The following is a 23,016-nucleotide window of genomic DNA, read 5'->3' as shown; positions in this document are numbered from 1 at the left end:
TATATTCATAGTTTTGAAAATGTCAACTGTTGTAGTTATGCTTAACATTGAATCTTCATTACCGTTTCGAAATAATCCATTAAACGAGTTCGATTTGAATATTTTCAGTTCCATTCGTCTGCGCGTTGTCTCAAGGCCACGCCCACAGCAGGGGAAATATCATGAATATTCACGTTTACTCCACCCACTGGAACAGGGGCCTTCCCTATTCTACTTACGGAAAAAACGGAACTGGCGCCACGTTCTTTCCGTAAGTTGAATAGGGAAGGTGTAGGACATACAGCGTAAGCTTTTTGAAGAATACGGAAGTGCGGTTTTGGCGGAACCACTTGAAGGCGATCATTTGTTTATATAAAGCATATACATTTAAAAAAAAATTAGAAAATGACCGATCGTTTCGCTAGATAGGACCCTTATTCCTCGTCTGGTATCGTTTAAAGGCCTTTAAAGCTCCACTGAAACTGTAATTTTTACTTTCAACCGTTTGGAAACCATTGAAGTCCAGTATATGGAGAAAAATCCTCTAATGTTTTCCTCAAAAACCTTCATTTCTTTTCGACTGAAGAAAGAAATACGTAAACATCTTGGATGACATGGGGGTGAGTAAATTATCATGAAATTTTAATTGGGAAGTGAACTAATCCTTTAATAAAGTGAGATTAATACATAAAGTATATTAGAGTAATTTAATATACAGGTGCTGGTCATATAATTAGAATATCATCAAAAAGTTCATTTTTTTATTATAAATTATTTTTAAAAATGAAACTTTCATATATTCTAGATTCCCTACATGTAAAGTAAAACATTTCAAAAGTTTTTTTTTTAAATTTTGATGATTAGAGCGTACAGCTCATGAAAGTCCAAAATCCAGTGTTTCAAAATATTAGAATATTTTCTAAAATCAATCAAAAAATGGATTTGCAAAACAGAAAAGTTAAAGTTCTTTAAAGTATGTTCTTTTGTGCACTCAATACTTGATCGGCAGGACATATTACAGCAAATGACTTGCTCCTAGCCCAAATTACTGCATCAGTGAAGTGTGGCATGGAAGTGATCAGCCTGTGGCACTGCTGAGGCACTATTGAGCCTTCAGATCATCTGTATATTGTTGGATCGACTGTTTCTCATCTTTCTCTTGAAAATATCCCATAGATTCAGGTCAGGCATATTGGCTGGCCAATAAAGCACAGTAATATCATGGTCAGCAAACCACTTGGAAGTGGTTTTTGCACTGTGGGCAGGTGCTAAAGTTCTGCTGGAAAAGGAAATCAGCATCTCCATAAAGCTTGTCAGCAGATGGAAGCATAAAGTGCTTCAAAATCTCCTGGAAGATGGCTGCATTGACTTTGCACTTGATAAAACACAATGGACCAACACCAGCAGACGTCACGCCCCCCCCAAATCATTATTGACTTCAGAAACTTCACACTAGACTTCAAGCAGCTTGGATTCTGTGCCTCTCCAGTCTTCCTTCAGACTCTGGGACCATGATTTCAACATGAAATGCAAAATTTACTTTTATCTGAAAAGAGGACTTTCGACCACTGTTCACTGTCCAGTTCTTTCTCTCCTTAGCCCAGGTAAGATGCTTCTGACGTTGTCTCTGGTTCAGAAGTGGCTTGGTAGTCCTTTTCCTGAAGATGTCTGAGTGTGGTGACTCTTGATGCGTTGACTCCGGCTTCATTCTACTCATTGTGAAGCTCTCCCAAGTGTTTGAATCGGCTTTACTTGACAGTATTCTCAAGCTTGCGGTCATCCCTGTTGCTTGTGCACCTTTGCCTACCCAATTTCTTCCTTCCAGTCAACTTTGCATTTAATATGCTTTGATACATCACTCTGTAAACAGCCACCCCATTCAGTAATGACCTTCTGTGACTTACTTCCTTTGTGGAGGGTGTCAATGATTGTCTCCTGGACCATTGCCAAGTCAGCAGTCTTCCCCATTAGTGTGGTTTCAAAAAACAAAAGATACCCGGATTTTATACTGTAGGGATGGTCATTTAATGAAACTCAAATGTAAATATTCTAATATTTTGAGATACTGGATTTTGGACTTTCATTAGCTGTACGCTCTAATCAACAAATTTACAAAAAAAAAACGTTTGAAATGTTTTACTTTACATGTAGGGAATCTAGAATATATGAAAGTTTCATTTTTTAAAATAATTTACAATAAAAAAATGAACTTTTTCACGATATTCTAATTATATGACCAGCACCTGTAGTTAATTATTACAGGTTTGTGTAAAATTCTGAAATTGCATTTCACTCTTTTTATTCATTTTGATGAATACTGAATGTTTTCGTCCAAGTGAGATGAGTAAATGCATGTTCACATTTAGTCTAGAACTACAATAACCATCATGTTTCCACAGCGCACACAACACCTCTGCACTTTATTTCTCTCAACATAGGGACAGGAGAGATGTCCGTCAATAAATGTGAAAAAGTAACTTGCGTTACTTTTTTTGAAAAAGTAACAGATATTTTGTTGTAAATTGAAAAAGTAATGTTACTTTACTTAACTCAAGTTACTTGTAATGCGTTACCCCCAACACTGTCTATACCGCTTATTTCAATTCCAAATGGTTTCAGCTTATCATAGTCATCTGTATACCACACAAAGTTAGGACCACGGCTATGATACATGAATACTGTGCAAAGTCTAGCTATGTTAGGTATATAATGCTAAATTTTCTGCATGCGCATAGAATATGACATTCTTTTTTCAACAAAATGTGTGGTATACAACAGAGCTTACTGCAAGGAATGTATTCCATACTTGACATTTCAGTGTGATGTATGAAAAAGAAGTTATATCAAATGTGATCTCCTTTCTGATTCATTATGTGATCTGAGTGGCAAAGGGTTTTTATTTCCAATAAACACTGTATCCCACAATTTAATATTATTTAAAGTCAGCATACTCTAACACAAAACTGAGAGGGTGAAGAAAAATACTGTTTTAACACTGAATTCAATATTCATATTTCACATACAATTATAGTCTGCAGTATACATCCACTCTGTAGTACGTACAAGACAGTAGTACGTTAAAATTCCATCCCGAACATACCACCCCTTTTCCGCTCTTTCTCCTTCCAAACTGACCAATCACCTTCCAGGCTCTCTGACAGCTGACCAATCAGAGAGGGTTTTGCGTTCTGCTGCGAGCTTTATATTTCCGGGGCTGCTTTAGGAATGTAAACTATTCAACATGGAGACAGTTGATAAGCTAGAGGCGATGGTAAGCTGTTTTTTCAGCCAAACGTTTCCATCAAATGTTTTCCCTTGTAAACTGACCGTATGCGTCTAACTGTTAGTAATACCGGTGCCTTTGCATTAGAAAACGTAATGTAGAAAAAAAACATGAAAAATTACACGTTCTGTATATTCCTCTGACTTTCCCTCAGGTTGGAGGGGAGAAAATTACGAAAAACATGTAGCTGGATGGCTAACTAGTGCCACTGCTAATGTTATTGTTTACTCATATTTACAGCAATACCAGTCTTCATATCATTAAATTACTGTAATGCGCATATTTTGAAACGAAACCATGGCATTCAGCCCGAAAATGTTTATTTGGTTCGACGGTGAGGGGAGTGCGGGAGCGGGAGGGCCTGTGCGTCTGTCCGCGAAACTGCGCGCTGCAGCCCGAACTTACTCCTCCTGTACATTATTCAATACGTTTTTTATATATGTATAAACAATTCGGGTTTATATACACCAAGTTAATGTCGCAGTTGTTATTAACTGATAAAATGTTTATAAAATGTGTCCATTACGTCTGGAAGACGCACAGATCTTTGTAAAAGTTTAATCTGTGAAGATTCTGACAATTTGTATGCCTGCAAAATCGTATAAAAGCCATTTGTGCTATTCAATGATTTTAGTAAAACTTTAAACCTGCATTAATATTGAATTTGAATGAGTTTAAATATCATGAGGAAGAGGAGGCGATAGGGGGCGCAGTATTAGCTTGCCAGAAATTGTAAACACTCACTTTTAAAATTATTGCCCATATTATGAAACATCTACATATCTGTATCTCACCACTAATGTTTATATGAAAACTTCTGTTCTTCTTCCCAGGCTTTTAATTGACATTATTTACATGATTGGATATTTCAGCATGCAAAAGGACCACCCTGAATGCGAACTGTCTGTCCAGTGCCCCTTTTATATTGTACTACTGATAACCCAGTTATTAAAGCAGTGCAATGTTAAAAGGGCATTGGCCAGGGATTTTTCTCAAAGGTAGGGTCAACAGCATGGCCAGCCACATCAATTGCTGTTAACAGGTGCTCTGACTTCATTGCACTACTGTATTGGACAGCTAGCAGTGCAATAGTATTGTCAAAGCGTCTGAGAGCAGCTTTGCACAATGCTTGAAACTTTTCAAAGACGTGCACCATCTCAGTTGGCATATTGTTTGTTTTCTATGTTTTACAGGTCATAATGTCTAATGCTAATTCTTGGGACCCTATCAGTATTGCCTCTGCTGTCCACTGTGTTCAGAGTAGTGCAATATTGCTAATAGGGTTTCAGGTTTTAGATCGTACCCTCGTTCAGATGGGCCAATAAATGCTAAACAGCAATCGACTCCTGACTCTAATCTTCTGAATGCTTACTGAATGATGGTGTTTAGATCTGTGTCCTTGTAGTTCCAGAAAGCAGAAGCTGATATAGAATATGTGGAAAAGCGGCTGAAATTTGACTTCATGGCAAATGCGCGTGAAGCAGGCTCATTTGAGGTAATTTTGTATTCGTTTATTCATTTTAAATAGTGACCGAGTCTGTCTTTCTAAGTCTGTGGTTGTGGATTTCAGGGAAACCCCGTTCAGTTGCTGGAGAATCTGTCGGCGATCAAAGCGCGCCATGCGGCCCTGTGCGCTCAGGTGGAGGAGATTGCAGCGGAACAGAAACGATCCATGGACTCCATACGAGCTCACTTGGATACGACAGTACAGCTGGTTGAACAGCTGCAGAACACGGCAGATGTGCAGGTATTCATTCAATAGTGCAACAAGAGCTGAAGGGTCCTTGTCAGTTTTACTACACTAGAGGCCATACACAATGATTTTACCATGGTTAAGGGAGTGTTCTTTGAAAAATAAAGTAGTTTCGTGAGGTTTGTGGATTGGACTGTATGTGTGCTAATGGGAATTCTGGTGTTTAAGGTTCCGCCACTGACAGAAGAAGAACAAGAAGCAAGAGATGCTCTCTGCTCATCCATTGCTGCTTTAAATGTAGAGGTTAGACACTTAAAAAAACACTTTACCATAATTACAGAGCTACACTACCGTTCAAAAGTTAGGGGTCGTTTTTTAATGTTTTTGAAAGGAGTCTCTTATTTTCAGGATTCTTTGGTGAATAGAAAGTTCAAAGGAACTGCATTTATTTGAAATGCAAAACTTTTGTAACTTTTCTTAAGTGCTTGTCACTTTTGATCAATTTAATGTGTCCTTTCTGATTAACAGTATTCATTTCTAACTTTTGAACAGTAGTGTACGTATGTACCCAGGGCTTGACATTAACTTTTTTGCTCACCAGCAACTGTGGCTAGTGGTTTTTCAAAGTTCCTAGCCACTGGCCACAATTTTGACATTGATAGCATGGGGAAAAACTGCCATATAGATATTTTTATTATCTCATAATTTTAATCTGCTGTCACTTTAAGATCTGACCATTATACTGTTACACATGCGTTAAAACATAACCAAAGTTCCTCTATATCTATAGTCTTTGACATAACTGTTCACATGATTTTTTTGTGTGTATTTGACTGTTTAAGCACTATAAGCAGTTAAAAACAACTCAATTTAGTACTGAGAGGTGGCTTTAATGCTCGCGCTCTTTGGGTTTGAGCACAAAAACTGCGGGAACGAGTACACTTATGCACAATACACGCAATCCCACGCTGAAATTCAAGCCCTGTAACACCAACAATATTCATCCAGAGCAAATGAAACGAGTGAGTGAGATATTTTTGACAACATTGCTCTTAGTTTATTATTTCAGATGCCTTTTTAAAAGACTATAATTGAAAAATGTATATTTAGGTTATATATAAATTAAAATTGAACCCCCCAAGTGGCTAGTAGGAGTGACTGCGTTACACGCCACTGCTGAAATCCACACATGGGTGGTGGGTGTTAATGTCAAGCCCTATATGTACCTATTAAAATGTAAATATTTTTGAGCTTATGAGGCGAAAGCTACTTTTTGGCTATTTGTGAGTGCGTTTCTGTTTCTTTAGGCCATGCCGACATCAGAACCTCAAACTCAAGCACAGTCTGAATGTAAGGACAGAAGAAAACCATCAACATAAAGCAGCAGTAACATTTTCTCAATATCAAAGGTGAACAGCATCTTTATCAATCTCAATAATTCTAATATATAGTTGTTTTGTCTGTCTTGCAGTAAAGAACATGCATGAAGAGGTGTCTGAGGGGACATTTGAGACTGTCCCGCGGAGTGTACGTGGTAACTTGAAGCTGAATGACCTCAACATGCTCTATAAGCAGTTATCAGAGTACTTCTCAGATAAGAACAGGTTTGTCTAGTCATTTGTACAAATACACCTTTAACCCTGAGCCTTAAAGGAACACTCCACTTTTTTTGAAAATAGGCTCATTTTCCAACTGCCCTAGAGTTAAACAGTTGAGTTTTACCGTTTTCAAATCCATTCAGCCGATCTCCGGGTCTGGCGGTACCACTTTTAGCATAGCTTAGCATAGTTCATTGAATCTGATTAGACTGTTAGCATCTCCGTAAAAAATGACCAAAGAGTTTCAATATTTTTCCTATTTAAAACTTGACTCTTCTGTAGTTACATTGTGTACTAAGACCGACGGAAAATGAAAAGTTGCAATTTTCTAGGCCGATACGGCTAGGAACTATACTCTCATTCCGGCGTAATAATCAAGGAAATTTGCTGCCGTACCATGGGTGCAGCAGGCGCAATGATATTACGCAGCGCCTGTGACCCCGTTTGCACAGGGAGCGTGCCTTGCAACCATGGAGACATTTGTGAGAGGCGCTGTGTAATAGCATTGCGCCTGCTGCAAAAAACGGTAAAACTCAACTGTTTAACTCTAGGGCAGTTGGAAAATGAGCCTATTTTCAAAAAAAGTGGAGTGTTCCTTTAACATGATTAATAATGTAGTGAAACTTAAGGCAACCACATGCTTTGGCATATACAGAGAAAAGGGGGCAGTCAAGGGAAGTTGTGGCCTAATGGTTAGAGAGTCGGACTTGTAACCTAAAGGTTGCGGGTTTGAGTCTCAGTACTGGCAGGAAATGTAGGTGGGCAGAGTGACTGAACAGTGCTCTCTTCCAGTCTCATTACCCACAACTGAGGTGCCCTTGAGCACTGTGTGTGCGTGTGCACTTTGATGGGTGAAATGCAGAGCACAAATTCTGAGTATGGGACACCATACTTGGCAACACGTCACTTTCACTTTTTTGTACTTAAAAAGTGTTTTCTAATGCATTTGATTTAACTATTTTCATTCTTGTCACTTCAGGGGGCCAATAAGCACTCAGAGGATGAAGAAGTTGAACATGAAAGTCACTGATTCTGCAATGAAGACCTTACAGCACCTTAAACTCGTTGAGCTGGATAAGAAAGGACTTGTGTCATTGCTGGCAAGAAACTGAGAAACCGGGACAAAATAGATGCAACCCCATCAAAATCTGTAAAGCCTCCAATTACTTCCACATGTGTTAAAGTAAAACCCCTCAACATACACTTGGATTGGATCAACAGTTTAGAACAGGAATGATGGAGTACATTTCAGAAACATTTGTCTGTAAAGTTCAGTATATCCATTAATAGGGATTGCATACAAAAGAAACTAACTTTTATCAGTCTTTTTAAGGAATAAACTTAATTCTGGCTGTTATTTTTCTGTCCCATTTCTTCTGCATAATGTTATGCTGCTGTATTAAATTATATCATGACCTGTTGTGGAATCAATAGATTTGTACAAGAAAGAAACTGTACAGCATAAGAGTTTATATTTTTTGTAAAGTTAAACAGTTTATGTGACTTCAGATAGACAAGATCTCAGTAAAGCAAAGGAGACCGTATTTGAATGTAAGATTCAGTATATTCATTTTTTTTTTTTTTGTATGCAATAAAATGTCTTTTTTATATATATGTGTGCTTTTATTTAGATGCTTTACTAAACGTAACAAATGGCAGTACATTTTCTGTAGCAACAACATCAAAACCTTAAATGGAACATCCAAATCATTAAAAACATTTATCTTGAACAACTTTCATTTGTTAGTCAATTGTAACATCCACGTTCAAACTGTAGTTGTGCATATGTTAAGAACAAGTTTGAAAGCTGTTTTTTTTTTTTTAATTTGGAAAGAATTTTTTCATTTAACAGTAAATTCAACAAAGGAAAACAAACATGCCTTAAGCACCTAAAATGGAAACGATTAAGATGCAAGAGACCTTGAGGCTATCTGAGAGATTGACTCCTTTTTAACAATGCTGTTTGACTGACTCTGAAGGCGTCTGCTCAAGAGCTCTGATGATAAAAAATAAAACAATGAAATCACAAAAATGAATTTGAGCATTTTCAATCAGGAAAGTTAGGTCGTTTTAATTAGTAATTTACTTGTAAAACATTAAATTTCTAAGGCTGAAATGTTTAAAAGTCAATGGTAGTATCAATATTTCTATTATAAGTAGCAAGTTTTAAACTAGCACTGTATTCCTGGGGTCAAATGCATTTTATTTCAGGCTTCTTGTGCACCTGTTAAGATGGTTCTCCTGATTAGCTGCCTCAATCTTCTCTCCCAGCTCATTTATGGCTTCTACAGAGAGAATCAACAGGGCTTTAACCAGTTAAGCACTAGATTGGGTGTTTGAGCTTATTTACTGAACCTTTAAAGGTGCAGTGTGTAATATTAACAGCTAGCGGTTGAAATGGTTACTGTTTTTTGTCCCCCCTCCTCAGAGTCAATGCTCACACGGGTTGCCAGATTAACAATGGAAGGCGACAAGCCTTACACTCTTAAGTCAGGTGTGTCCAAACTCGGTCTTGGAGGGCCACTGTCCTGCAAAGTTTAGCTCCAACTTGCCTCAAAACACCCGACTGGAAGTTTCTAGTATGCCTAGTAGACCTTGATTAGCTGGTTCAGGTGTGTTTAATTGGGGTTGGAGCTAAACTCTGCAGGTTGGTGGCCCTCCAGGAGCAGGATTGGACAACCCTGCTCTAAGTTGATGAGTTGAGGGTCTTGTCTGGGATCATGTAGAGCCCTTTGAAGCTGCATTGAAACTGCAATTTTGAAACCTTCAACCCATTGTACCCCAGTGAAGTCCACTATATGGAGAAAAATCCTGGAATGTTTTCCTCAAAAACCTTAATTTTTTTCGACTGAAGAAAGAAAGACATAAACATCTTGGATGATATGGGGGTGAGTAAATTATCAGAAAATTTTAATTCTGAAGTGATTCTTTAACTTAGCATGTTTCCTAATTATCTGAATCATATAATGGTATTTTCATTACTGTCAAAAAAAACAACAACAACAACATACATTTAAAGGAGGCCAAAAAAGTCCCCATAACTTCTATCCACTCACCTGCAGTCTCTATGTAGACTCCTTCTGGACAGCCCTCTCTCACATCCCCCTCTCCTTTTATTTCAGACTGAGACACCCTAGACCAAGTGCAGATTAAAATTTTTATAATTTAAAAGTGAATTGTTCTAAAAAATCAGACAGTTTTTGAGACAGTCTGTTTGTACTGAAAAACACAGACTTTAAGCACTCACTGTGACCCTGGGCCTCTGGGGGTTCTCTGTACTGTGGCTTCTTCTAAAAGCATTCTTTGCAGCTCCTCATCAAGGGTGGAGCTTGCCCTGCAAGATTTCAAAGTTGAAGCTTCTTCTTTTTTGTTTTAGGGGAGGAAAAATGGAATTTGTGATTTGTCTTCAATTTATCCTTGCATTTTTTTTTTTTTTAATTATGTGCTTGTAATCAAAAACACATCACAGTAGGGAAGAAAAGCTGGTTGCAATTTCCAGTTCTGGCTGACTTTTCATGCAGACAATTTCCGGTTCATTTACAAATGTAAATGAAATGTACATACCTAAGTGGATAGCTATCCAAGTGATAAAGACACATGAAGTCACTAAGTGTAAATAGACCATCATTTTTGAGGGCAATTTAATGTTAAATATAGATGCCTTTCTCTAACCGAACAGCCCTAGAATCATTATGCAGGTCCTTTTTCTTTTTTATCATCACTGTCAAAAAGTTAACAACCAATAATGAAATACCCCTTACTAAGGCAAAGTATTGGGTTTTACCTCTCAGTTTCATCAAGGCTGTGACTCTTATCACTTTTTTGAGAGTTTGAATTACTATCCATATCAGCAGAGTTGAGATCTGGATGCTGGTCTGAAAATACAAATGCGTAATTACAAAAGTGTAATTCATTTTAAAAATTAAAATAACACAGTTCTACTGTAGATCTGTCTCACCATGTATCTGACACAGGTTTTCATCCTTACACCCTTCCTTCCTCTTTGAGATGTCTTCATCGTCAAACACTTTTTCATCAGTGGGCTCTTGCTCACATTGATGTTCAGAATCTGACGGGTCGTCACCTACTTCCTCTCCTTCCTCATCCACATCATTATTCTCTACAGGAATCACCAACAGTTTTGATTCTCACACCATGGCGATTGCTAAAATCAATAATACTTTAACAATACATCTCATAATGAATTTTTAGAACACTTTAGCAATGAATTCTAAATGCACACTGTCAATAGGATGCTCAATCTCTTCACTGGTCTCAGTGGTCTGTCTGGCTCCAGAGCTGGCAGTGGTAAACTCTGCATTACCGCTGGAGGGAGAGTCTGTTTCCTCCTTAGACATTTCTCTTTTCGCTGGAGACTGCAGGACGCTAGACACAGAGGCATTCGTCTGAAAAGAGATGCAGATTATCAATATAAATCTGATAGCTGTGAATATATTGATGTAAATATAAGATAATGGTACATTTACTTTTGTCAGATGAAAGCTTCTACAACAACAAAATAACAATAAGCATTTGTATCTATAACAAAACTTTTGAGTGAATTCAAGCTGCCAAAACACATAGAAAACATCAATATTGAAGATCTTTGATGGATAGAGTGTGCCATCATATTATCCCAGTAGTCAACATGACATTTAAAAGCACATATTAGAAATTAGAGATGCACTCATTACTGATAATTTTTAATATTTTGAAGCCAAAAACTGAAATATAGGTCAATTAGTTATCATTCTACATTTAGAGACTGATTACAAAAAACACTCACCTTAAAAGTCTTAATCTGTAATAATATTTATAATACATAATGGTTAATAAAAAATAATTAATGAAATCATACACGCCTATAGCCAACATTCTCTTATACAGTAAAATTACACAAATATAACAACGATTATAGAAACAAAATGCATGTTTGTCCTGGGCAATAAACAGGCTCTGAGTAGAAATTTTATTTGTTTAACATTAGTCAGGCCAACTAGTATTAATCATCTGGAGTGTTCATTTAAGTAAATTATCAGTTATCAATATATCAGTCTATTTTACTTATCAGATTAATACAGATAACATTATAAAACACATTTATCGTCTGATACCCATACGGCTGTTGATATATATCAGAAATGTATAATTCCAATATAATGATTCATTGACTAACAGTGCTGCTGTCTCCTGCACTGGCTGTGGCGTAACTCTCTGGGCAGACAGTGTGGGATGGAGCACTGCCCCATGGTGATGTGTCCAACAGGCTCTGGAGGTGAGGGAGAGGCTCAGTGCCAACCTGCACATCTTGAAGTGTCCTACGGCCTGTAATTAAACAGTGTGCGCAATTGCATAAAACTGACTCTGAATTTTGATTAATCCTAAAAGTGAAGCCTAAGTAGGTGCGTATATTTTTTTGATTCACTTCATACCTTTTGGGCTGCGTGGGGTGCTGTTACAGGGTGGATGTCCTCTGATGTGAGGAATAAGCGGGGCTTCAGCTGACTCCACCCACTTTTGGTGCTGGGCTGGTGAATAGGATATGCTGGAGAGGTCTGCAATCTCAGCGAGGTCTGGCAAACAACTGATCGAAAAAAAATACAGAGCACAGGCTCAGCCAAAGGAAGTCACCATTGTTATTTTTATTGACAAAAGACTATACAGACAAAATACAGTTTTGGGTTGGTAAGATTTTTTGATGTTTTTGAAAGTCTAATGCTCACCAAGGTTGCATTCATTTGATCAACAAACAGTAAAAACAGTAAAATTTTGAAATTTTATGACCATTTAAAATAACGGTTTTCTATTTTAAGATATCTAAAATGTAATTTGCATGAAAAGCTTTATTTCTTGTACCTGATGGTAGGAATGTACCTGTGCACAGGAGTAATGGATTCAGACTTCTTTGAGTCCTCTTGAGCAAGCTGGTATTCTGGATAATAATAAGAGTGATATGAAGGTTAGAAAAAAGGAAAATTTTACCTACAAATCTGGTAATAAAATGATTGCAGGGTGTTTCATCTGTATACCACTCAGACTGTTTTCTACATCTTGTTTTTCCTCTGCCGGAGAAGTGCTGGGTCGACATACCTCCACTGTGACGTCCAACTCATCCTCTGAGCTCAGTGACTGAGAAATAAAGGGTTTATGAATTATATGTACTTTATTCATCAAGGCAAATGCCTTTTCTGATTTTAGTTTGTAATATGACAAAACTAACTTGTGCAAATGTTCACTTTCACCTGAGAATGCTCTACACCAGATGATGTACTTTTGGACAGGTGGTGTTTGGGTGTGTAGAACACGCTAGATGGCTCAAAAGGTGTCTGTGTATAATCCGAACTATCTGAGCTTCCTTCATCCTTTGGACACAACAGACATTAAATAGTACATATTCAACATTTTACATATGTAGAAATTCAAGTTTTCAGTCATAATTCACTTTGATATTAAACTCTCCTAGCTCTTATTAAACAGGTTTAAACTATTACACAAAAAGCAGTTTTTGTTACATGTACCTTTAAGACTGCTACATGTAAAAACTGTTATGATAACCTTTTTGCAAGTGAAATATGTAACCTCGTAAAGCTGATGAATCTTGAATGTAAATGTGGGTGGTTGGGTTTTAATGGGGGGAAAAACATTAATGAACTGGTAAAAAACAAATATAAATAAAGGTCATAGTTTATCACCTCAGTTTGGCTTGTAGCCTCCAGCACTTCATTGGTCACGTCATAAGTGTGATTGATAGTGTGGTAGTTTGTGCTCTCCTCACTATCACTCTGAATACCTGGCAGCAAACAGAATTTTTAAATCATTTATATATATATAATGGAATTTAATACAGAATTTAACCTAATTAAAACAATGAATGAAATATCTTAACAGCAATTTCAGGAATAGCTCTATTACCAGCAAAACTCTTGAACAGTTGCTCCAGATCAGTGCTTTCCTGGGTCTCAGATTCCCGGTAGCTGTTCACACTGCATCTGCTGTTGTGACTCTGCCAGTCCTGTAGGTGGAGCTGTTGCTCCTCTACATCCTCACTGTCACTGCTGCCCACAGCACCCAGTAATGTCCCTAAATGCCCACGAGCCATTAGGGCCACCATATCACTGACCTCACCTGTACCAATACACAGGACAGGTCACATATCTTTTTCAAACAGTCTTTAAACTAGATAAACTGCACATGAAGATAATGTGGCTGTTGTCTCTCACTGGTCCATGTGGGTTTTGTTTGGAAATGTTCTGCGAGAGATCGGTGTGTGCTGTCTTTCTGGGTCTCCGAAAACCCAAGTTGCACATTTAACCTGAAAGAGATGTATTTGCTTTTTTTTTTTTTGTCATGTTCTTGCTTATATGCTCATATATCCTTCCTGTTGCTGCCAAAACTTGCCATCCTATCTATCATACTCCTTTTTTGTATATGACTTATATTAGTCTTTTTCTGCTAATGCACTTCTACTGTTGTACCTCTCAGACTTCTGATGTCCTGTCTGCTGCTGTCCTCTCTTTGTTGCTTCAACTCTCTTCAAGTCACTTTTCTCCTCCTGTAAGTAAAGTTTTTCCTCATTTTTTTCTATATGCTACTTAAATCATCAAGATACACTGATTGCTATTTCTTTTTTTGTTTGTATCTGATCTTTGTTAGTGGTATTTTTCACTACTTTAGTAAACATGTAACTACCAGCTAGTTTATCTTACAAGTCTGTTGATAATCTGAAGGTGAAGTGTAGTGTGTGTGTGTGTGCACTACCATTCAAAAGTTTGAGGTCAGTAAGATTTTTTTTTCTTTAAGTTTAGTACACATTTAAATTGATCAAACATGACAGTAAAGACTTTTACATTATTACCAATAATTTCTATTTCAAATCAATGCTGTTATTTTGAACTTTCTATTCATCAAAGAATCCTGAAAAAAAAGGATTTCCACAAAAATTTTAAGCAGCACAATTGTTTGATAATAAATGTCAGCATATTAGAATGATTTCTGAAGGATCATGTGACACTGAAGACTGGAGTAATGATGCTGAAAATTCAGATTTCCCATCACAGGAATAAATTAAATTTTCAAATATATTACAATAGAAAATAATTATTTTAAATTGTAATAATATTTCATACAATTTTATCATATAAATGCAGCCTTAGTGACCGCTTTTTAAAAGAGACTTCTTTTAAAAACATTAAAGATATCTAACCAACCCCAAACTTTTTAACAATTTATATAATATTTTTATATATAATATTTTTAGCTTTGAAAAAAATACACACTTCACCTTTAATGCCCTGACATTTGAGGTTGTGTGCACATACCTGTACACTACTTGAATAGGATGTGCTCTCAAAGCTCTCATCTTGAGCTGAGCTGTACTGACTGACCTCCTCATCTGCATTAATGGTCCACTTGGGTATATAATTTTTGGATGGTGGTCCCAAAGCCTTTCCAACACCATCACTGCACTCTTTTTCCATGTTTACCCTGTTCACCATTGCATCCACCTCGTCGAAGCATGGGGTGCTCAATCGAGTCATCTCCACATTATCCAGACTCTGCTCAGCTTGCTGTAGAAGAACCTGAGACACTTTAAGGTTGAGAACAATGGAGCCAGTATGCTTTGAGATAGAGCGACTGATTTCCAGAGCCTTGTCTGTATCAATATAGTTAGAACAAGATTGTTCAGAGGGTGGAGCATGATGGGTAATAGGCCATTCATGCAAAGGAGTGATGTCACGATGCGAGATATCCCAGTGGAGGTCATCAGTGTCTGTGGTGGACTTTTCTTCTTCTGTGTAGATTCTTTCTAGTTTATGTTTCTGGATCTCATTGTGTACTGCAGTCCTGCAGTTATACTGATATACTAAGAGGAAAGAATAGGACAATCAAACTATATTAATGTATTACATTACATTAATGTTCTAAGCAGACACTTTCTTGCAAAAGTGATCATAAAAGTTTCCCTAATCATGGCTAGATGGAAATCTCACCAGCGTCGTCTTGCTTTCTCTCCTGATTAATGTCAGTGTTCCATCCAGGGATGCACTGAAGAGCCGACCAATAGTTCCATCCACTTCTCTTATTCTCGCTTCCTATCTCCTGCAGCAGATTAGATTGCACCATTCACTCTCATGGTATCATATATTACTCTCTACGACTGGAAAAAACCTTGCACAACATAACCTTAATAGTCTTTCTTCATAATTTCCTCATGGCTCCCACTAATTAACTGGGATACTTTATAGGCACCATACAAAAAGCACTCAACCACAAGACACAAATGTAATGTTTGTGCCAAGTTAACAATGTGATACTCTAAAAGCCATAACAATACATAACATGCATACATATTTGTTAAAATACCAATAAATAAATAAATAAATAAATAAAAAGGGCAATAAAAGACATGTACACTACTATTCAAAATTTTGGGTTCAGGAAGATTTATTTTTGAATAAAAATTATTGGTAACACTTTACAATAAGGTTAATTAGTTAAACATTAGTTAATGTATTAACTAACATGAACTAACCATGAGCAATACATTTGTTACTTTATTTACTAATCTTCATTAGCGTTGGTTAATTAAAATACAGTTGTTCATTGTTTGTTCATGTTAGTTGCAATGCATTAACTAATGTTAACAAGATTTTTATAATGTACGTAAATAATGTAAATGTTGAAATTAACATTAACAAAGATTAATAAATGCTGTGGAAGTGCAGTTCATCATTAGTTCATATTAACTAATGTAGTTAACTAATATTAACTAATGAACCTTATTGTAAAGTGATACCAAATTATTACTTGTATTCATTTCAAATAAATGTTGTTCTTTAAAACTTTCTATTCATGATTTCCACAATGAATAAGCAGCACAGCTGTTTTCAACATTGATAATAACAAGAAATGGTTCTTGAGAACCAAATCAGCATATTAGATTAGCATATTTAGCTTTGCCAAAATTGCCATCAAAGGAATAAATTACAGGAATAAAATATATACAAATAGAAAACAGTTATGTTAAACTGTAATTATATTTCACAATATTAGTCTTTTACTGTATTTTTTATCAAATAAATGCAGCCTTTTTTGGGCATAAGAGAATTTCAAAAACATTAAAAAAATCTAACCTGCTCCAAACTTTTGAGTGGTAGTGTACATCTAGAAGAGAGCGCTTGTTACATGTGCACTTATACAGATTGATGAGATAAGGTGCTTTAGCACCTAATAGTTCTAGGAACTCAGTTATACTAACTAGCCACTAGAATAGTTCCCCAAGAACTAATCCCCTATACAGTAACATACAAAACTCATGTACAAACTCTGATATAACAACGTAGATTGTAGCACAGATCGTGCAGGCTGCTGGTCCTGTGCTGGGCTCTGTGCTGGAGGCCCGTCTGCAGGAACTGGTAATAAGGCTCAGGCACGGCAGGGTGTGCTACCAGAGCCTGACCGGCCTCTACTGACCGTTTTATCCAGCGTTGGTCCGTGGGGCCCCATGGCACAGCATCTGTACAAAGCAACACAACCACCTTACAAGTTACAATGTAGTAACACAAAACAGTATCTATTAACATCAAAGATGACAGCTAGTTTACATTACATGACCTGTACCTGTATAGATCTCCTGTATAAGGGCGCACACACTATAGAGATCAGCTTTTCCTGTACACGCTCTACCTCTAATCACTTCCGGAGCTGCCCAGTTGATCAGGCTGAGAGGCACAGGAACAGGAGGCGGGGTGTAGGGGCATGTTCCCTCACTGTAATTGGAAAAGATGCTAAAGGCATATCAAACGACTAAAGATTCAAATCACATTCTTTTTTATTTGGAACGATTTTAGAACTATATCTTTATCAATACCATAATAGTTATCATCCTTGATGTGAACGGGCCTTAAAATGTCCATAATGAATTTAAACTATTTAATTTACACATTTCATACATTTAAATGATTCAAAATTTATAGAGTCTATATATTTTAATATGCGCCTTTTTTGAGGACGGTGTACCTGGGCACCATGAACCCGAGGCCTGTAACCTTGGCAACTCCAGGGTGTACTATGAGTACAGTGTGTGAAGAAAGGGCCCGGAGCACCAGAGATCGGCCATGCAAGTACATTAACACCTCACACACCTGTAGCACCACTGATAACAGGTCAACCAGCTGTAGTAGAGGAAACTCATCCCGCTGCAGAGCGTGGAAATAAACAAGGAATGTAGTTAAAACAAAACCACTTCTCAGTCATTTATAAATTTGTGCTTTCTGAAATGCTGAATTATTACCCTTTGGTGCAGCAGACTGTACAGGGACCCTACATTCACCCTCTCATAGACCAGCTTTGTGCTGCCCAGGCCAGCGGACATACTCACAGCCATCAGTAGCAGCAGGTGCGGGTGAGACAGCTGACTGCATAGGACATCACAGAAATCATGTCTACTATACAGTGTATTTAGATAACAAATAACAATGAAGGAAAATAAATAATATAGGTTTGGAATTACATGAGTAAATGATGATATTTGACATTTTTGGACATTTTGACTGAAGTTAAAGTCAACATAAAATCAAAATGGACCTTATTAAATTTGTTGATAATTGTCACTGGTTTAACTGTGCATGATTCTAATCAGAGCTATTATAGTTAACCAAAACTATAACTAAAACCATAATAAATATTGAAATAAATGTTAACTGAAACAAAATGTAACTTATTTTACTTCAACTGGCAAGCCAAAGCAACATTTCTCATTTTTATTTAGTTTAAGTTGATGTATAGATATATTTAAAAACACACAAAAAACTTTAATAAAATTTAAAACAAAAAACAGAAAATATAATAAACACAAATTCAAAGAATTAATTAAACTATAATAGGATCTCAATGATTCTAAAAAAAAAATATATATATATTTTAATATAGTTTAATATCTTTCATCAAAATAATAACTTTATGTGCTTCTAAAATTACTTTTTTGTCTGATGAAAGGCTGTGTAGGCAGGAAAAATATTAACCAATATAATATTAATCAATAATATCATAGGCCAACATGTTTCATCCAATCCTGATAAAATCTACATTATTTTCCACTCAGTTTTACTCAAAAATAGATAACATTACAGGAGAGAATGCATCGCAAATAATTTTTATATTGTTTTTTTTTTTTTTAAATGATTTGCTTAAAAAAATATTTAGAAGAAAAATTATAATACAGAAAACAGTCCTACCATCTAAAACGTTTTATAAATAACAGATGAATTTGTCAAACTCTCTTGAAGCTTTTTTTATTATTATTATTATTATTATTCCAGGACAGTTTTCATTGTCTTACCAGCAATACTCCTGCTCAGAAATGAGTAGATCCAGAAGACCATCTTTTTCTTCACATTGTTGCAAAATCTGATCATGTAGCTCTTTAACAGTGACACGACATCCTTTCCAACTGTAACTGAATCATGGTTAAACAAAACAAATGCTGTTATACCCATTACATCTTTCCTCTAATGTGACTTCAATAGCATATTTAAAAACGGTCACTCATTTCAATGTCTTACTTGGTCATACGTATGAAAGATCCACACATAAACGAATTGAGGGACTCATCATTAGCTTGACCTAAGTCACTGTCACATATCAAGGGCACAGAAGCAGCCAATCCCAGACTCAACCCAGGCTTCTCAAAGCATAACTGTAAAGATTAGAGAACACTTCATTAAAAAAATAAATTAAAAAAAATATATCCAAAAACAGCTCACTGGAATTAATAGCTGTCAAAGTTAAAGGACATTGTGCTTAGCAGCTTTACTAATGAGAAGAGGAATTGTAAAGGGATAATTCACCCAAAAATGAAAATTCTGTCATCTTCTATTCACTGTCATGTCGTTCCAAACCTGTATGACTTTCTTTCTTCTGCAGAACATAATTTAGGATATTTTGAAGAATGTTGGTAACTAAAGAGTTTCAGTTCCCATAGACTTACATTGTACTTGTCCATATAATGGACGTGAATGGGAACAGAAACTTTTTGGTGATCAACATTCTTCAAAATATCTTCTTTTCTATTCCACAGAAGAAGAAAGTCATACAGGTTTGAAATGACATGAGTAAATGATGACAGAATTTTAATTTTTGGTTGAACTATCCTTTTAATTCTATAAATCCTTATAATAGTAATCTAGAATTTGAAACATAGTTTGTTTATCGATATGAAATGGTTTATGAAAATTACCAAAAAATGTGTATTCGTGGTGTGTTCAGGGTTAACCTTCTCAAAATACTTGCAAGAGGGAAAAAATTGTTCACACAAACCTTTCCATAGCCAAAACACTGCATCATCATCATATCACAGGCAGACATCTTATAACTTGTTTTGTTTTCATGACTGAGCTCATATCCCCTAAAGAGAAGGACACAAACAAAAAGATTCTGAACTGTTACTTTCCTTTTTACTTTTGTACTAAGAACACTTAAATCAACATCCTAGGTGTTGTTACTTTCTCAGTCTCAAGAATAAATGACACTATAACAAAGAAGACATTGAAAGTGTTAACTTATAAAAGATAAATAGTAGGAAAGTACAGCAGATCTTACCAAGGAGACAAGCGCTTGAGCAGGGATGGAGAGTTCAGGAGAGTCTTTGAGGAGGTAGGGGTGGAATGTGCATCCCTAGACAGATGCGTCTGCAACAGCCTCTGCATTTGAGACTCGCATCTCTTCAGAAAAGCAAGCATCTGTAGATGAGGAAGAACAATTGGTCTAATGGCATCTTTACACTGCAGAAGCTGCATCTGAAGCAGCAAATATACCACAATAAGGTGCATTACACAGACCGTTTATAAATGCATGTGCATACTGTAGAAATGTACAGTTGCAGAAATGTGATGTTTTAAATATGAAACTATTAAAATAGAAACATATGAAAATGTTGAAAATATGAAATAAAAATATCTAAAATAATAAATCATATCATGAAATACTCTGTCATGACCAAGACAAAGTTCAAGGCTGCACTGATGCTGCATTTTATCTATACAGAACCAAGGCAGCGCAGACCTTCGGGCTGTTCTCCTGAGCACCTGCCTCGGCCCAGTCCTTCGGAGTCCGGCCCTGATCGTCATGTAGACGCAGGTCCCCGCCAGCATCCAGCAGTGAACTCAGGAGCCAGGGATTACAAGAGAAAACTGCAGCATGGATGGGGGTACTTCCATCATTACAGCGGCTGGTGGACATAAACATCACACATGAGATAGTATGTTATTTTCATATTCAAACAATCTAAATGGATGATTATGGGAAGGTTTGGCCTTACTGATTTGGGTTTGCTCCATACTGCAGAAGTTTCTCTGCTACACTGACAAAGCCGAGGAGAGATGCACAAAAGAGTGGTGTCTGTCCAAGGTGGTTCATGCTGTCAACTCTCACACCTATGGAAGTTTTCGTACAAAAAGCATTAATGAAACGTACAATCAAAGTAAAAATATTTTGAAATGCCCCTGAGGTGTATTTAAACCTTTTTTGAGGACTTTCTCCACTTTTGCTACTTTTTTCTCAATTGTGTATCTGTGTAGGAGGGCTGGTAAACCTCCACTTTTCACAGTGCCCAAGAGCACCGGGCAGGGCATTGGCTGAACCGCTGACATGATGCTCATGTCCCATGGATCAAGTTACCAGAGGTTTTTTCTTCCTCACCTGTAAATCATAATATACTAGGTTGAATAGGTTTAGCATAGAAACCTAACCAAACGAGAGGTTAACACATGTTTGCTTAACATTGTTTACTGACTAATTACAGTTGCAGTCAGAAAGAAAAACACATGTTAAACGAGAAGTGAACTAACCAGCGAAGACATCTTACTGACTTCTGTTATATTCAAACGTAGAGTTTAAGTGTCTACGTACATCTATGCTAGCAATTACAATTAGCCCAAGCTCATTTAATCTGAATATTAATATTTATCGCACTATAATTTACCCGTTCAGGTAGAGTTCAGTTGACTTTCGCTAATTAAAATGTCAAATAAAATGGAAATCAGTTTTGAAAGAAGTTCCTCGATATTCTGTTTTTCATGTGCTTCACTCGCTCATGATAATTCCGTGGACCCTTTTCACAGACTGTGATGACGCGTTTTAACGGTCATCAGCATAATAAATCCTGCAAAGTTTTTTATATTTTCATTTTTTTTTAATGTATGCACATTTATAACACTATACTTTGTATTATATTACCTTTGCTTCAAATTACAAAAAAAAAAAAAAAAAAAAAAAACTAGTTAACCCTGCTGTGAGGGTGTTTCTGTGCCGGTAAAATTGACATCTTTCTCTCTCTTCTGACTGCCGTTATCAATCTCTCTCTATTTTTTTCCTCTTTTTGAAAGTTGTGACAACACTATTGTGGAGTTTTTCTTTTGCTATTTAAGCAAATGGGAACACACACAAAATATATATTTAATGTAGTCTTTCATTCACCGCAATCGGAAATACGAAAGCGTTGCGAAACGGCGTATGGATACTTCAGATGTTATATTTCTTTAAAATCGAATCAAAGTATTTCAAATAGGGATTTCATTATTTGTTTAGCGTGAAAATTAGTTGTATCATAAACTTTAAAGTGAGAATCCAATTATGAAATGTTACAACAAAATGAACAACAAAAATGTTAGCAATCCATCCAATCTGTTTGTGTTTGATGCGCACTATTTCTCCTTCTGCTTTCTCCATCCGCGCAGATGTGCTGCACAGCAAAACAGCCAAACGCTCTCTCTCTCTAGAGCCAGTAGCAGTTTTAACATTAAGTGACGTAGTTTGTGTGAGAATTGTTACAAAGTCTATAGTCTTTCATTGTTATAATAGGTTTGTTTGTGACATTTGTCAAAAATGTATTTAAATTAAAAGTTGTCTAACGATTGCTCATGTTCTGTAATTTTAAAGAAATGATCGACAATAATTGCAGTTTGCTTAATGTTATTAATGAATAATGCGTTTTAAACATTGTTTACCTCAGAAATAACAACACATATTACATATAAGTATCAGTTTCGTTTGGAACCCCGTTCCCGCCACAGTTGAGAGTAAATAAATGTTTCTGTAAGTCAAAATAATGCGAAACTTTTTCAAAATAATGAGATTTTTTCCCTAATATTATAACACATAATTATCTGAACGTTTCTCATATTCAGTCATAACTAATGGAAAGTTTCTCATTGTTATGATATAGTAAGTCATTATTAGGAGAAATGTTCTCAATATAATGAGATACTAGATAGTTATGAGATTATAGTTATATAATTATAGTTATCTCTTTATTATGACTTAAAGAATCATATTTTTACTCAACTGTAGCATAAACGGGCTTCCATAGGTTATGGCGAACGATCTTGGATCGAAAAGATGCCTAAGGAGAATTAATTTTTTAAACCATTAAACAGTTTAAGAATAAATAGTGAATCACCTTTTTT

At 36.3% G+C, this 23,016-nt stretch overlaps 2 protein-coding genes across 3 annotated transcripts; one reads left to right on the top strand and one right to left on the bottom strand.

Moving 5' to 3' along the window:
* The first annotated feature begins 3,169 nt into the window (after nucleotides 1–3,169).
* On the top strand, nucleotides 3,170–8,163 carry ska2 (spindle and kinetochore associated complex subunit 2). 2 transcript variants are annotated; one of them, XM_051910690.1, is made up of 7 exons: nucleotides 3,170–3,250; nucleotides 4,668–4,757; nucleotides 4,833–5,009; nucleotides 5,184–5,258; nucleotides 6,263–6,305; nucleotides 6,427–6,559; nucleotides 7,533–8,163. In XM_051910690.1, the coding sequence occupies exons 1-7, from the start codon at nucleotides 3,221–3,223 to the stop codon at nucleotides 7,663–7,665; spliced, it is 681 nt and encodes a 226-aa protein (XP_051766650.1). In that variant the 5' UTR covers nucleotides 3,170–3,220; the 3' UTR covers nucleotides 7,666–8,163. The 2 variants fall into 2 exon arrangements, with proteins under 2 accessions (XP_051766650.1, XP_051766651.1); XM_051910691.1 differs by lacking the exon at nucleotides 3,170–3,250 and adding an exon at nucleotides 4,088–4,260.
* Nucleotides 8,110–21,656, bottom strand: LOC127521436 (uncharacterized). Its single transcript, XM_051910689.1, has 30 exons — nucleotides 21,534–21,656; nucleotides 21,072–21,250; nucleotides 20,871–20,985; nucleotides 20,615–20,780; nucleotides 20,153–20,292; nucleotides 19,871–19,958; nucleotides 19,117–19,250; nucleotides 18,894–19,010; nucleotides 17,847–17,970; nucleotides 17,573–17,751; nucleotides 17,174–17,322; nucleotides 16,879–17,069; nucleotides 15,544–15,652; nucleotides 14,872–15,416; nucleotides 14,029–14,105; nucleotides 13,774–13,865; nucleotides 13,466–13,678; nucleotides 13,246–13,343; nucleotides 12,796–12,915; nucleotides 12,583–12,682; nucleotides 12,428–12,485; nucleotides 11,986–12,137; nucleotides 11,730–11,878; nucleotides 10,797–10,959; nucleotides 10,512–10,673; nucleotides 10,338–10,428; nucleotides 9,801–9,887; nucleotides 9,610–9,686; nucleotides 8,778–8,838; nucleotides 8,110–8,549 (listed from the first exon to the last, which is right to left on the bottom strand). Exons 2-30 carry the CDS (start codon nucleotides 21,208–21,210, stop codon nucleotides 8,504–8,506), a joined length of 3,942 nt encoding a protein of 1,313 aa, XP_051766649.1. The 5' UTR covers nucleotides 21,211–21,250; nucleotides 21,534–21,656; the 3' UTR covers nucleotides 8,110–8,503.
* Between the last annotated feature and the right edge of the window lie 1,360 nt (nucleotides 21,657–23,016).

The sequence above is a fragment of the Ctenopharyngodon idella genome, chromosome 10 (assembly GCF_019924925.1).
Source record: "Ctenopharyngodon idella isolate HZGC_01 chromosome 10, HZGC01, whole genome shotgun sequence".
Lineage (NCBI taxonomy): Eukaryota > Metazoa > Chordata > Actinopteri > Cypriniformes > Xenocyprididae > Ctenopharyngodon > Ctenopharyngodon idella.
This window is presented reverse-complemented; position numbering and strand designations above follow the sequence as displayed.

Excerpts from the sequence above, each read along its gene's own strand:
- LOC127521436 (XM_051910689.1), bottom strand. The coding sequence starts at position 21,210 with ATGAGCATCATGTCAGCGGTTCAGCCAATGCCCTGCCCGGTGCTCTTG. Across the intron at positions 19,011-19,116 it reads TCTTTCATACGTATGACCAA|TTACAGTTGGAAAGGATGTC; the intron begins GTAAGACATTGA and ends ACCATGATTCAG. Across the intron at positions 8,839-9,609 it reads AGTCTACATAGAGACTGCAG|AAGCCATAAATGAGCTGGGA; the intron begins GTGAGTGGATAG and ends TTCTCTCTGTAG.
- ska2 (XM_051910690.1), top strand. The coding sequence starts at position 3,221 with ATGGAGACAGTTGATAAGCTAGAGGCGATG. Across the intron at positions 3,251-4,667 it reads TTGATAAGCTAGAGGCGATG|TTCCAGAAAGCAGAAGCTGA; the intron begins GTAAGCTGTTTT and ends GTGTCCTTGTAG. Across the intron at positions 6,560-7,532 it reads TACTTCTCAGATAAGAACAG|GGGGCCAATAAGCACTCAGA; the intron begins GTTTGTCTAGTC and ends TTGTCACTTCAG.